At 37.0% G+C, this 12,500-nt stretch overlaps 1 protein-coding gene across 4 annotated transcripts in view; it reads right to left on the reverse strand.

Annotated features, from left to right (window-relative positions):
- The window catches only part of FOXP2 (forkhead box P2), a 189,434-nt gene that overhangs the window by 46,265 nt on the left and 130,669 nt on the right, over positions 1 to 12,500 (reverse strand). For all 4 annotated transcript variants that reach the window (XM_054399335.1, XM_054399333.1, XM_054399332.1 and 1 more), the window contains 2 exons: positions 4,515 to 4,728; positions 2,813 to 2,917 (listed from right to left, as the gene is read on the reverse strand). In XM_054399335.1, coding sequence (XP_054255310.1) covers positions 2,813 to 2,917; positions 4,515 to 4,728 — 319 coding nt within the window. The remainder of the gene's footprint in view (positions 1 to 2,812; positions 2,918 to 4,514; positions 4,729 to 12,500) is intronic.

Consider the following 12,500-nt stretch of genomic DNA (forward strand, 5'->3'; position numbering starts at 1 on the left):
CAACTACTATTAAGTGCTTCGAGTGATCTGCTGGGTTCCTCACTTAGAGACCAGCAAAATGGTTAGCTTCTGTCAACACTTGTTTCACAGCAAAATACTGAATTTTCCTAAGCGTTTTTGGCACTTCTAATTGTTTCAGTGCCTGGCATTTTGCTTAAATCTTGTCATCTTCTTTCTAGTTATGTCAGATCTGTCTTTACATTTTAAAGTTTTTCTTAAGCCAAAAGCTGTTGTTTTTATTCAATAGTCAAAACTGATCTTGTATGCAGGAGCAACTGTTATCTAACACCATTTTGTCAAGATAGAAAATTGTTCCATAAAATGTAAACTCTGTGTTTGTGTCTAGAGTTGAAGGATATCAAAGGAATAATTGGAGTGTCCTAAAATTTAAAAATAAAACCAATTCGTATTGAGTAAACAACAATGAAGGTGAAAATGGCTTTTGTGGCTTTAACTCATTTTTTGAAACTTATTTGTCACTTCACCCTAAATCCCCTCTATTATTAGGGAAGTAAAGCAAAGCCAGTGTTTTGTGTCTTAATGCTCCTTCTTAGATGCTATGCACAGTATTTATTTATTTTTTTTTAATCAAGCTGCTAGGTAAACCATTTTCTGAGCACGAGATGTTGGAGTTCACAAACCAGGCACTCTTCAAAGTTGTCATAAGCATATTATAGAAATATACACTACTAGACTGGGGTAGTGTACCTTATTAATATTTCATCCTGGTACAATACACTTGCATTAACTCTCTTAGCACAGGTATCATATTGTTTCAAGTCAGAGAACCTAAAACATCGTAACAAAGACTAGACTAAGAGCAAAGCCTTGAAAACTACAGCCATTAGTCCTTTCATCCCCTATAAAGTTAATGGGTTGGAAAAATGGTCAATCTTTGGACTAAAAGTTGATATTTAATTGAAAGAAAATGTTTTTTAATTGTAATGGGGATTTTGCATTAGTGTGAACATGAAAAGATACTAAAGAATCTAATGCATGGTTATGTATTGATTTTAATCTTAATGCTGGAATAAAATGAAGGAATATTTCTATTTCATAAATAACCCCATATATTCAAGAACATGACTTCTTATTTGTTTTAAACAGGAGACAGAATCGAATGAAAAGAAGAAATAATAAAATATTCTTGGACACTTTTTGCTGGTGCATAGGACAAAAGCCATAACACTGCTGCAAACCCTGGTGAACTCTGCACCAGAATTATCAAGATGTAGTATGTCATTTTCACATTTTCCAGGGCTATTTGGTTCAGGAAAGCAAAAGCATCTGTAAACCGAGCACCACACCACCTTAATCAGAACGGTTTTAGTGATCGTGGATTATACCAACAGTCTTGACGTAATGGATGTGCAAAGTCTGCCCTCAGAATTAGCATCTCTACAGCCTAGACTGGATGGACATATTCAGAAAATGTAGTTTTTTATTGAACTGGAGCATGCTTAACTTAAATGAATTTAAATTCTTAGTATTAATAACACTTAGAACGCCAGGTTGAATTTGGGAGATCTCATTTTCCTTTTAATGCAAACTTACATATATCAGGCTCTTTTAAACACTATACAGTTTTCTCCAATATTAAGGCATTATTTTGACATTCCATTCAATGCACTTATAAATAAAAATTTATCAGGAGCGATACCTACCCAATATTTGCTAGTCAGTAAAAGTTACTTCATTTAAAACTGAAAAACTGCATTAAAGATGAAGAAAACATTGCGAGTACTTTATGAAAAGTATTGCTATAATTCCATTATAGAAGTTATTGCAATATTGAGCACTTATGGTCTGCTGTTAAGGTGCTTCTGTTACATACCCTGTAGTCTACCATTTGTAAACACGTCTTTTTGATGTTTCTGCCAACATCCTGGCAACAAAGCAGTGCAATTTCAAATGAGCTAATTAACTTAATTGTTGATGAAGCATGAAACAGTTCATTCACCCTGTTAGCTGCACCATGACAACATAAGAGTCTCAGTCCCTGAAGTTACTCATCTATATAAGCCTATCTGTAGCTTTCCATTAAGATCTATTGCATGCTAAAATGAGTACGGCTCTTCTGACAAAGACCAGTCCATAATGTACACAGGTAGAAAATCAGTGCTGTCATTGAAAATTCAGATGAACACAGAAATTCTAGTAACTACCTCAAAAAAAAAAAAAAAAAAGTGGGGGAGCGAGGGGGGTAGAATTCAGTAAACCATTGTAGTTTGAAGCTGCAGATGGAAAGCAAAATCTGTGTCACTTGTTTTCTAAATGCTCTGATTTAGACAGTATGTGGCAGAACCAAACGCTGAAAGTGAAAACTTTTGACATCACCCATGAAAGGTGCAAACCCACATATTTGCTGTGGTTTTTTTCCCTGTGTATCTTGCTCACAAAAAGAGTAAAAGCAAAATTAAATTACCAAGTCAGAGTTCAATGGTCCTTTCTGCTTTTTTTTGTATATTATACTGACTAATTTCCACTCTACACAAAATGTCAGAATTTAAATGTGCTTTTTCATACCCATACTATCCAATATACAATCTAAAGCATCTCTTCAAATTTTCTGAGGCTCAATTTCAGTAAAGGATAATAAGAGGATTAAACACTGTGCTATTGAAAGACCTGCAAAAGTGTTCAACATGAAAGAAAGGATAACAATTTGACCCTCTGTAGATAGCCTTGATTATCTATCTGCTTGGAATACACACAAAAATCTCTGACATGATTTCCAGCAAGACTCTGTTTGCCATCTTACTCTTTCCCTTGCCTTAAACAACCCTGTACAAATGAATTCAAAACCACCTACTTTAAAAATTGTCCAAAATCTTCACAAACGCTTTCACAGCCAGGCCATTTGCAAACTCCATGACCATAGAGAGTATGGGAGGCCCCAGTCTCCTCATGTGACGAGCTGTAGCAAAAGAGTAAGGCATCAGATTCATCTCAAAAGCCATAATCGTTGGAGGCTGCTAGCGCCTGTCAGGTTACGATCAGTGACAAACAGGTCAAAACAGGTCAATTTAGCTCAGAGCAGTCAGAAAAATTTAATCGTTCTATTGAATAGTTCAACTGCCAAGGCTAGATGATGTTCCAATTAGAGAAGAAATAGAGCCAAAGATGACTGTTAATAAAGGATGAAAAAATAAGATGACTGTATAATACCATATGCTAATTCTGCCATATGACCTTGGTGAAACATTTACCTATAAATAAAAAAATATACTCAGAAGTGATCAATTCTGTGATGAAATATTGAAGATGAACAGTCAAAATTTAAGAATATTGTGAATGCTACTACAAAATATTTGCATTTTATGTTCAAAAATAAAGTTGCTTCCATTAATAAATATTTTTTGTTCACAAACATAGCTTCCATTAGCTTCTTGGCTTCATAAAAAACACCAGCTGTAGTCCAAGGATTTTTTTGGAACCTCTGCGATAGTTCCACCCATATACAGTTACCAAAAAAATTCAGGGGACTGCCCCATAGAGGTGGGCATCAGCTATACATCCTGAATCAAATAACCACTCTCTGAGATACAATCATAAAAGTAATGTTAACTTGAACTACTACTATAAAGGTATTCAGAGAAGTGCCAGTTTTTAAGTAATACAAAATAATGATAGAGAAAGATTCTCACAGTCACATGAGGACCAGAGATAGTTAAATGAATGTCTATTTTAAATAATAAAATATTTAAATGGATTCTTTATTTAAAAATTCATTTATTTACAATTTATGTTATGTAGACACAAAAGCATCATGTACATCTGAAAAAATGAATGTGTTTACTAATAAGTACTACAAATACTATACACTCTTGTATGTATTTACTCTATTACTTGAAAATAAGCAACAGGCTCTGACAAATTATTTACATTTACCCATACAGTTGAATTCCACTTTATTATACTGAAGCCACTAAAAATTTGTATTAAATGTGCCAACTCTGTTACTGTTGTGCATATAAAAAGGAAAACTCAGTGTTTTAGTTCAGAAGAGACAAATAGTATGAGAACTGCTCTAACATGCTACATTTAAAGCACTTTTACGTAGAATCTTTGCACTAAATTGCAGCCTTGATGACTAAGGTATATGTACATTTCCTAAGAAACCAGCAGTGTAATTCAACAGTAAGAGCCTGACTGCCTGGTGTATTAACTCAAATATGAATGAAACTATGCACCTACAGAAGTGCCCACAAATCTGCAATTACACCTCTAAACTAGCACCTTCTATTCTGGGATCTTTTAATTTTTACCACAATTACCATAAATTCATGTGACAGGTGACACAAGCCACAGACAGGTAATTGTTGTTGAGTCTGCAAAATTAGACATCGTTATTGAAAATGATGCCCTGTTGATAAACAATTCTGACACGAGTCTCCATGATCTAAATAACCTGTAGTAAGTGTTATTTTGTGATTGGAAATAATGTGACTTAGAATGTTATAAAACAGCTTTACGTCAAATGATAAGCACAGTTGAAATCTTGTTAGAATTACCTGTCTCGCCTTGCATTTAGAACTGAAGACTGTCCATTCACTATGGAATGATGAGTTATTGGTGGTGATGCTTTGGAAGTGGTGGAGGAGGTAGTAGAGGAGGAATTGTTAGTAGTGAGGTCTAGCCCTCCATGTTTAATGCCATTGTCTTCCATACTGTGAACTCCAGTCACTTCTTTCCATAACTGCTGAATCTCAGCAGGACTTAAGCCAGCTATAAAATGAAAGAGAGCCCCACTAATATAACAAAATAAAGAGTTTCATATAATGAGCTCAGTGTTATTAATGGATTAATGCCAACAATAAAGCTGGTGCTGTTTTTCCAGCACAATCAACATGTAGTAAAACAAATTCATTTTTCTTCTGTCAGAATACAGGCAATCTAACTGTCTACTCTTGTATTATAAACACTAATTTTAATAATATTATACTCCTTCTGAAAACACTGCTTAAGGATCAAGGAGTGAGGGCTACTAAGAACTTGCAACTACTTCTGAAAGGAAGAAAACTCACAAGCCTAAATATTCTTATGGACAAGATTTTTGTTATCTGTTTAGTCAGTTTCTTGACATGGAAACAACTCAATGCATCCACAGTTAACTTGGGTTTTACAATTCTTGTTAACTAAACATGGAACAGAAAATAGGAAAACATATCACGCTAAGGATACAAACATTTATATTCTCTTTAAACAACACTAAACAAGAGCAAGGAGTGGAAGAAGACTGGAGGAGAAAAATAGGAAGACAAAATTGAAATCAACAAGATCATAACAGGTTTAACATTTGAGCAGAATGCATCTGACTTTCATTAATGACATCCAAATATTCATGAACGATGGTTTAATATTTATAAAAATTGTTCTGTTTAACAATGTGTTGTAAGAGTTAAAACCAAGGGGACTGTTTGGAAGAACAAAACCACTACAGTGCAGATTGCTTTAGCTCTTCTGTACCATTTAGTGGCTCCAGACAACTAGAAAGCAAACAAAACAAACTCCTTCTGCACAAATTAAATTGCCTGTAGTGCAGACCATCAAATTCCTCTACTACTTTTTTGTACAGCCCTACTATGGAAAACGAATCGGGAGAGTCTGGCTAGGAGAAAGGAGACTGTCTCACCAGCTGGTCTCCTGGGGTGATGGGCAGCCATACAAAATTTGAAGAGCTTCTCAAACTTCTCTGCTGTTATGTACATCACAATTCTGGAGTCTAGTCACCAGATCTTTGGAGATAGAGCTTAAATTTGTGCTCCCTTCACTTGTAGCCTGGAAACTTGCAGTTTCCAGGATTCATCCTCAACCACAAACAGCAATGTTGTGTAGAATGTATCCATACATCTGTGTCAGCACTGTGTGGCTCAAGCTGTGCACTTCAGACAAAGTCATGGAGACTTCCATTACAATATTCTTCTGCTTGAAGTAAAGATTCCCAAAACACATGCAAGAGAAAAGCTGTGAACATTCTCATATTTTGCCACTGAACATGCAGCTAAGATAGGAAATTCAGGTTTTGAAAGATGAAGAGTTTATCAGAAATATGTACATCTTGTGTCATTGCCAGTGTTTGTAGGTTTGATGTAGGGGGCCTACAAGACGGATGGAGAGAGACTGTTTACAAAGGCCTGTAGTGATAGGATGAGGGACAATGGCTTCAAACTAGAGAAGAGTAGATTTAGATTGGATGTTAGGAACAGGTTCTTCACTGTGAGGGTGGAGGAACACTGGAACAGGTTGCCCAGAGAGGTGGTTGGGGCCCCATCCCTGGAGATACTCAAAGTGAGGCTTGAGAGGGCTCAGACTAGATGACTTTTGAAGGTCCCTTCCAACCCAGACCATTCTATGATATCTCTCTTTTAAAGAACACTAAATTAAACATAGAAAAGAATGAGAATTTCTTGTGAAAGATCTGGTTTCGTGGCCAGGTTTCCTCAACCTGATGGGCCAGAGGTGTTTTAAAATCTTACTCTTCTGTATCTCATTTCAGCAAGTGAAATTAGGTAAGACATATTCACAGTATCTACACCTGCTGGAATGCTGTCTGAATGAAAATTTTACTTGTTTTATTTTTATGAAAGAGCTCAAATTTACTGTCTTTCAAAAAAGGATTAAAATATATCTATTCATTCAAAATTTTAATAAAAAATAATTTTGTTTAGTAAACCAGATATACTACAAAGATGAAAAGATTGTTTTTCACTGTTTGGCAAATCTGTTTGTTAGATAATTTGAAGACACAGGAACTCTGACTGCTAAGATGGATTCAACAAAAAATTATGAAAAGGCACAGTAAGTTCCTTAATATTTCTCAATAGATGTCTTACAGAAATAGTAATTTCTGGAGGTAGTATAGAAACAAATTAGTTGGAAAATATTCATTTGAGAGATGGGTAGCAGAAGTGATAGCAATACTAGTAATTGTTTCATAAAAGTAAGTAATTATTGCTGTGCTCATGAGGGTATGTTCCAGTAACACTGTAAATAACCCATTTTAGTGTGGTAAATAATAGTTACCCACAAATGTCATCACAAAGCAAAATGAAAAGTTATGTATTCATTTAGGTGGCATAATACATATGGTACATTATTTACTTTAAACTCTTCCTTTCCTCCTGCTGTTGAACAAAATAAATGAATTTTCATTTTATACTGAAAAAAAATTAAAAAAAAGGCCACAAGAATAAACCCATCTGTTTGAGTATCACAAGGCAAACAGATCATTGTGTCCTGCAGTGAGAACATTTTCATTGACTGCTGGGGGAGCTGAGTAAAAGTCATCCCACTAACTAGGTGAATGAATGAGGGTTGGGGGTGGCTGGAGAAAAGGCCCTTTCCATGTCTCCTGCTCCTCTGGGCAACTGTTGGGCAGCTCCTTCCCTTGTGGGAAGCTATGGATGAGGTTGTGTCTCTAGGCTGCCCAGCTCACCTAGATTTTTTTAAAATCAGAAATTTCTCTCTGGGCCTCAGGCTGGTTATTTTTACCATTTCTTCAGAACACTCTGAAAGGCTGCCTTTCATTAAGGGCAGGCATTTAAAAAGTATAAAACTAATAAGTGGATTTGCAATTATTTGTAAACTATGGCAATTTTGTATCTACAGAGTCTCAAAAAAGTCCAACTCCCATTTTACAAGACAGCTATAAAATGGTTTGTCAGATATTTTAGTCTTCATGTAAAAGCAGGATAATTTTTAAAGTTTCTTAGGTTGGGGATAACCCTGAAAATACCTCCTCTACACTACATTACATTATAAAGGATCAGGAAAGGATCCAGAGTGAGATAAACATTAGGGATTATAAAGAAAAGAGTAAATACTGATTTGCTATGCGGTTTACTAATATCTAGAATCTTGGGGTTTTGAGGTTAGTTTTATAACTCTTTTCACCACTATTAACTTTTATGTTTGAATAAATACTTAATAAAGCTATCATAAAGCTATCCCATCCATGTATGTTTTTCATTTTCCTACATGGCCTGATCAAAACGTAGGGGTTTGAGGCTTTTTTGTGCCTGTTTCTTTTTTTTTTCTGTTTATTACTGTTGTCATTTACAGACTTGCATTTAAGCTAGTATCAATACAGCATTACATGGAAGTAACTCACAGTGAGCCACTGGCTTTCTATATGGTCTATCAGAGATCCTGACACCAAATAAATGCTAAGAACACCTCTAGCATCTTATTTTCTCTACTTATCATCAGGAAAACATGGTAAACACTTCTGTCTGTTCAAGGCAGAAACTATAGATGGCAGGCAAGAGTGCCAGGAGGCTGGCATGGATGAACAAGGTGCTCCTAGACTTACTTGGGCACAAAAAGAGTCAACAGGGTGTGGAAGAAAGAATGGGCTAACTGGGAGTACTACAGAGAAGTTGTTGGAACAGCCAGAGATCAGGTTAGGAAATCTAAAGCACAGATAGAATTACATTTGGATAGGAACATAAAGGGCAACATGAAGAATTTCTTCACATATATCAGCAACAAAATGAAGGCTAGGGAAGATGTGGGGCCTCTCTAGAAGGAAAATGGAAATCTGGTCATGAGGGATATAGAGAAGGCTGAGGTACTCAGTGACTTCTTTGCTACAGTCTTCACTGGCAAGCACTCTAGCCTCACTGCCCTAACTCCAGAAGGCAAAGGTTACGATTCTGAAAAGGAAGATCCACCCACTATAAGCGAAGCTCAGGCTCATGACCACCTAAAGAACCTGAAGGTGCACAAGTCAATGGGGCATGGTGAGACCCACCCACAGGTTCTAGGGGAACAGGCAGATGAAGTTGTTAAGCCATTGCACATCATATTTGAAACCTCATTGCAGTCTGGTAACGTCCCTTACAACTGGAAAAGGGGAAACATAAGCCCCCATATCTCCAAAAAGGGAAAAAAGGGAAATTCCAGAAACTATAGATCAGTCAGTCTCACCTCTGTGCCTGGCAAAATCATGAGGCAGATCCTCCTGAAGGCTTTGATAAAGCATATGGAAAATGAAGAAGAGCTGATAGGTGGCAGTCAATTCAGCAGGGGCAAATCATGCCTGATGAATTTGGTGGTTGTTTAATATAGAGTTACAGCATCAGTAGGAAGAGTAACTGATGTCATCTACCTGGAGTTGTGTAAAGCATTTGACACTGTCCTGCATTATGTCCTGGTCACTAAATTGGAAAAACATAGACTTGAGGGATGGGTCACTTGTCAGATAAGGAACTGGCTGGGTAGTTGAACTCAGAGAGTGGCAGTCAACAGCTCAATGTCCAAATGGAGCCCAGTGACAAGTGGCATCTCTCAGGGGTCAGTACTGGGACCAGTGCTGTTTAACATCATTGTCAGTGATATGGAGAGTGGAATTGAGTGTACCCTCAGCAAGTTTCCAGATGACACCAAGCTGCGTGGTCCAGTCAGCATGCTGGAGGGAAGGGATAACATCCAGAGCGACCTGGACAGGCTTGAGAGGTGGTCCATTGCCAACCTCATGAAGTCCAACAAGCCCAAGTGCAAGGCCCTGCACCTGGGCCAGGGCAATCCCAAGCACAAATACAGGTAGGGTGGAGAATGGCTTCAGAGATGTCTTGAGGAGAAGGACCTGGGGGTGTTGGTTGATGAAAACTTCGTCCTGAGATGGCAACATGTGCATGCTGCCCAGAAGGCCAACTGCATCAAAAGAAGTGTGACCATCAGGTAAAGGGAGTGTCCACCTGGAGTACTACAGGAGAACTGGAGTGCTGGGGCCCCCAAGACAAGAAGGACATTGAACTGTTGGAGCAGGTCCAGAGGAGGACCAAAATGATTAGGGGGCTGGAGCACCTCCCCTAAGAAGACAGGCTTCAAGAGTTGGGGCTGTTCGGCCTGGAGAAGAGAAGGTTCTGGGGAGACCTTATAGTGGTCCTCCAATACTTGGAAGAGCCTGCAAGAAAGCTGGGGAGGGACGTTTTACAAGTGATAGGATGAGGAGGAATGGCTTTAAACTGGAAGAAGGTAGATTTAGACTAGATACTAAGAAGAAATTCTTTACAATGAGGATGGTGAGATACTGGAACAGGTTGCCCAGGGAAGTTGTGGATGCCCCCTCTCTGGAGGTGTTCAACACCAGGTTGGACAGGGCTTTGAACAACCTAGTCTAGTGGAAGGTGTCCCTGCCCGTGGTACGGGGGGGTTGGAAGTAGATGATCTTTACGATCCCTTCTATCCCAACCCATTCTATGATTCATATGATTCTATGATACTAGGACCACAGCTGTACTTTAAAGTTACATCTTTTCATATTAACTAATATGAACCCCCTGCTCTCTTTGTCACATAGAATTTTTGGTTTACAGGACTCTTTATAACCACTAACTTATATTGAATCCCTCTGTATTTCTCTCAGTCAGCCATGTAACTCAGGAATCTAAATGGGTACACAGAAAAATATTTGTTACACATATGAAAACCTTCCTGTATAACCATATTATACAGCTTGTGGCACAGTGGAAGGAGAAAAACATCCTTTTACCACATCCAATGTGTATTATCTTAAATAAATTCTGAACTTTTAATTTAATACTTTCACAGAAAATCTGTTATAAAGTTTGCTGTATTTTAGGAGAAAAACAAAGGCATTTTGATCTTCCTGCTTGTATGCAAACCCCAATGCAAGGATATCTATGTTAAATCTAGTAAGTAGTACTTGGATTTGTAAATATGGGCTATATTTTGATGTATCTGGATGTGTAAATGTAAGATTTACTAGACAATCTCAACAGATCTGAATCCTATTAATCTTCATTACATTGTTACGAACTGAACTGGGTGCTGTACCTTCCTGTGAAAGGAAAAATGTGCTCTAAGAGAATCCCACAGAAAGAACTCCGAGCTGGTCACAGCTCTGTGTTTAGTTCTCTCTTTGTTTAAGTAGCTTGCTGGGAAGACTTTTCTTCTTACGCTCATCACTCTAGCTTCACCTCACCTGGAACAGAATGAGAGTGGCTGTTCTGGAGATTCAAAGAGGTTTTCCAGGGGAAGCTGTCTTACATTTTTTAAGTTTGCCCATCCACATCAGAGCTATGAAAAACTGAGGTTCCATAGAGTAACGTGCAACCAAAGAAACACTACATACACAGTAGGTACTAGAACTAGGGAAGAAAGAAACAAAAGATCTTGACTGAAACTCATTACAATTAGAAAATGCCAAGGCAGAAGTAAAAAAGAGACAAAATTACTTTAAAAAAAAAATCCAGATACATTTTAACTGTGAAATTTTGTATTTTAAAAAATTCTTTAATATCAATCTTTTTTTTTGTTGTGACTTTAGTTACCCTTAATTCTTTGCATAGAACAAAGTTCATAAAAATTACTATTTACTAGTTCTCCTAAAATGTATTTTTAAATGTATTATTTTTTCAGTGTTTTTCTACTAGAAGTGGATGAATGAGTGTTGCATTAAACTAATGAATATCAGTGCAACTGAGTAGGAGTGCTGAAAGAAATCTACAAGGATTGCTTAACATGTGAGAAAATTTAAAGAATTCCTTTTGCAACAGATGGCACAAGAGGAGGTTGTGGAAGGTAGAGCTGTGTGGAGAGACTGTTTTTCAATTCCTTTTTTTCATTATGGTCTAATGTGACTTTGTACAAAGGGAAAGCAGCATTACCAGTCTCGTGTCCAAATTCATGAATCAGATTACCTTCCCACTGCTATTCTGAAATAATAATACTCAGAGTGTGATAGCTTACTTAGGACTCTTTTTTGTTGTAATTTTTATGACTTTAGATATGCTTGTGTCATAGCTTTTCCACACAACACCACGTATGGAATTTACATATTTATTTGGAATCTCTGCTTTCCAAGAACTGAGGTTTTTAGTAAGAGTTTCTCATTCCCCATTTTTTTTTCTTTTTGCCTACACTCTTGTTGACATACTGTGTACTGTGCTTTTACTCATCTAATTTCTGAAGCTTCTATTTCCTAGTAGTTATCTGGTGGAGGAATGCATAAAGACCAATTAAAAGTAATGTTACCTGTCATGAATATAGCCTAAACAAAGCTCATTGCAGGACTGGAGTGCCAGGGATCAGAGTACTGTGTAATTTTTATGACAGACATTTAGCTCACCTCTTTATGGTAACACAAACAGAAACGTGTACCTGATAGATTATAGACAGAGTCCTTAAGATGGGATGTCTTTGGCCTTATCTTAAAATACAAGCAGCATTTATCTCTAACTTAATTTATTTTTCAAAAGTGCATGCCCTATTTTCTTTCAACCATCAATATATTTGTGTCAAATAGTAGAGTATGAGCTCATTTTCAGAACTGAGAAATCTTGGTCAAAGTGAAAAAGGGGAAAGTTGTTTTTTTCCATAAAGTCTTTATTGATATTTGCCAGTCATAATTCATTACTATCAGAATCACCGCCTTCAAAACTTGTTGTCATATTTAAGATATCTAATACAAAAGAGTAGCACAGAAAAGGAACCCTAAAGTTTATCCCTAAATTTGCAGATCTTAAATTGAA

Source organism: Indicator indicator, chromosome 3 (genome assembly GCF_027791375.1).
Source record: "Indicator indicator isolate 239-I01 chromosome 3, UM_Iind_1.1, whole genome shotgun sequence".
In the NCBI taxonomy this organism is placed as follows: domain Eukaryota; kingdom Metazoa; phylum Chordata; class Aves; order Piciformes; family Indicatoridae; genus Indicator; species Indicator indicator.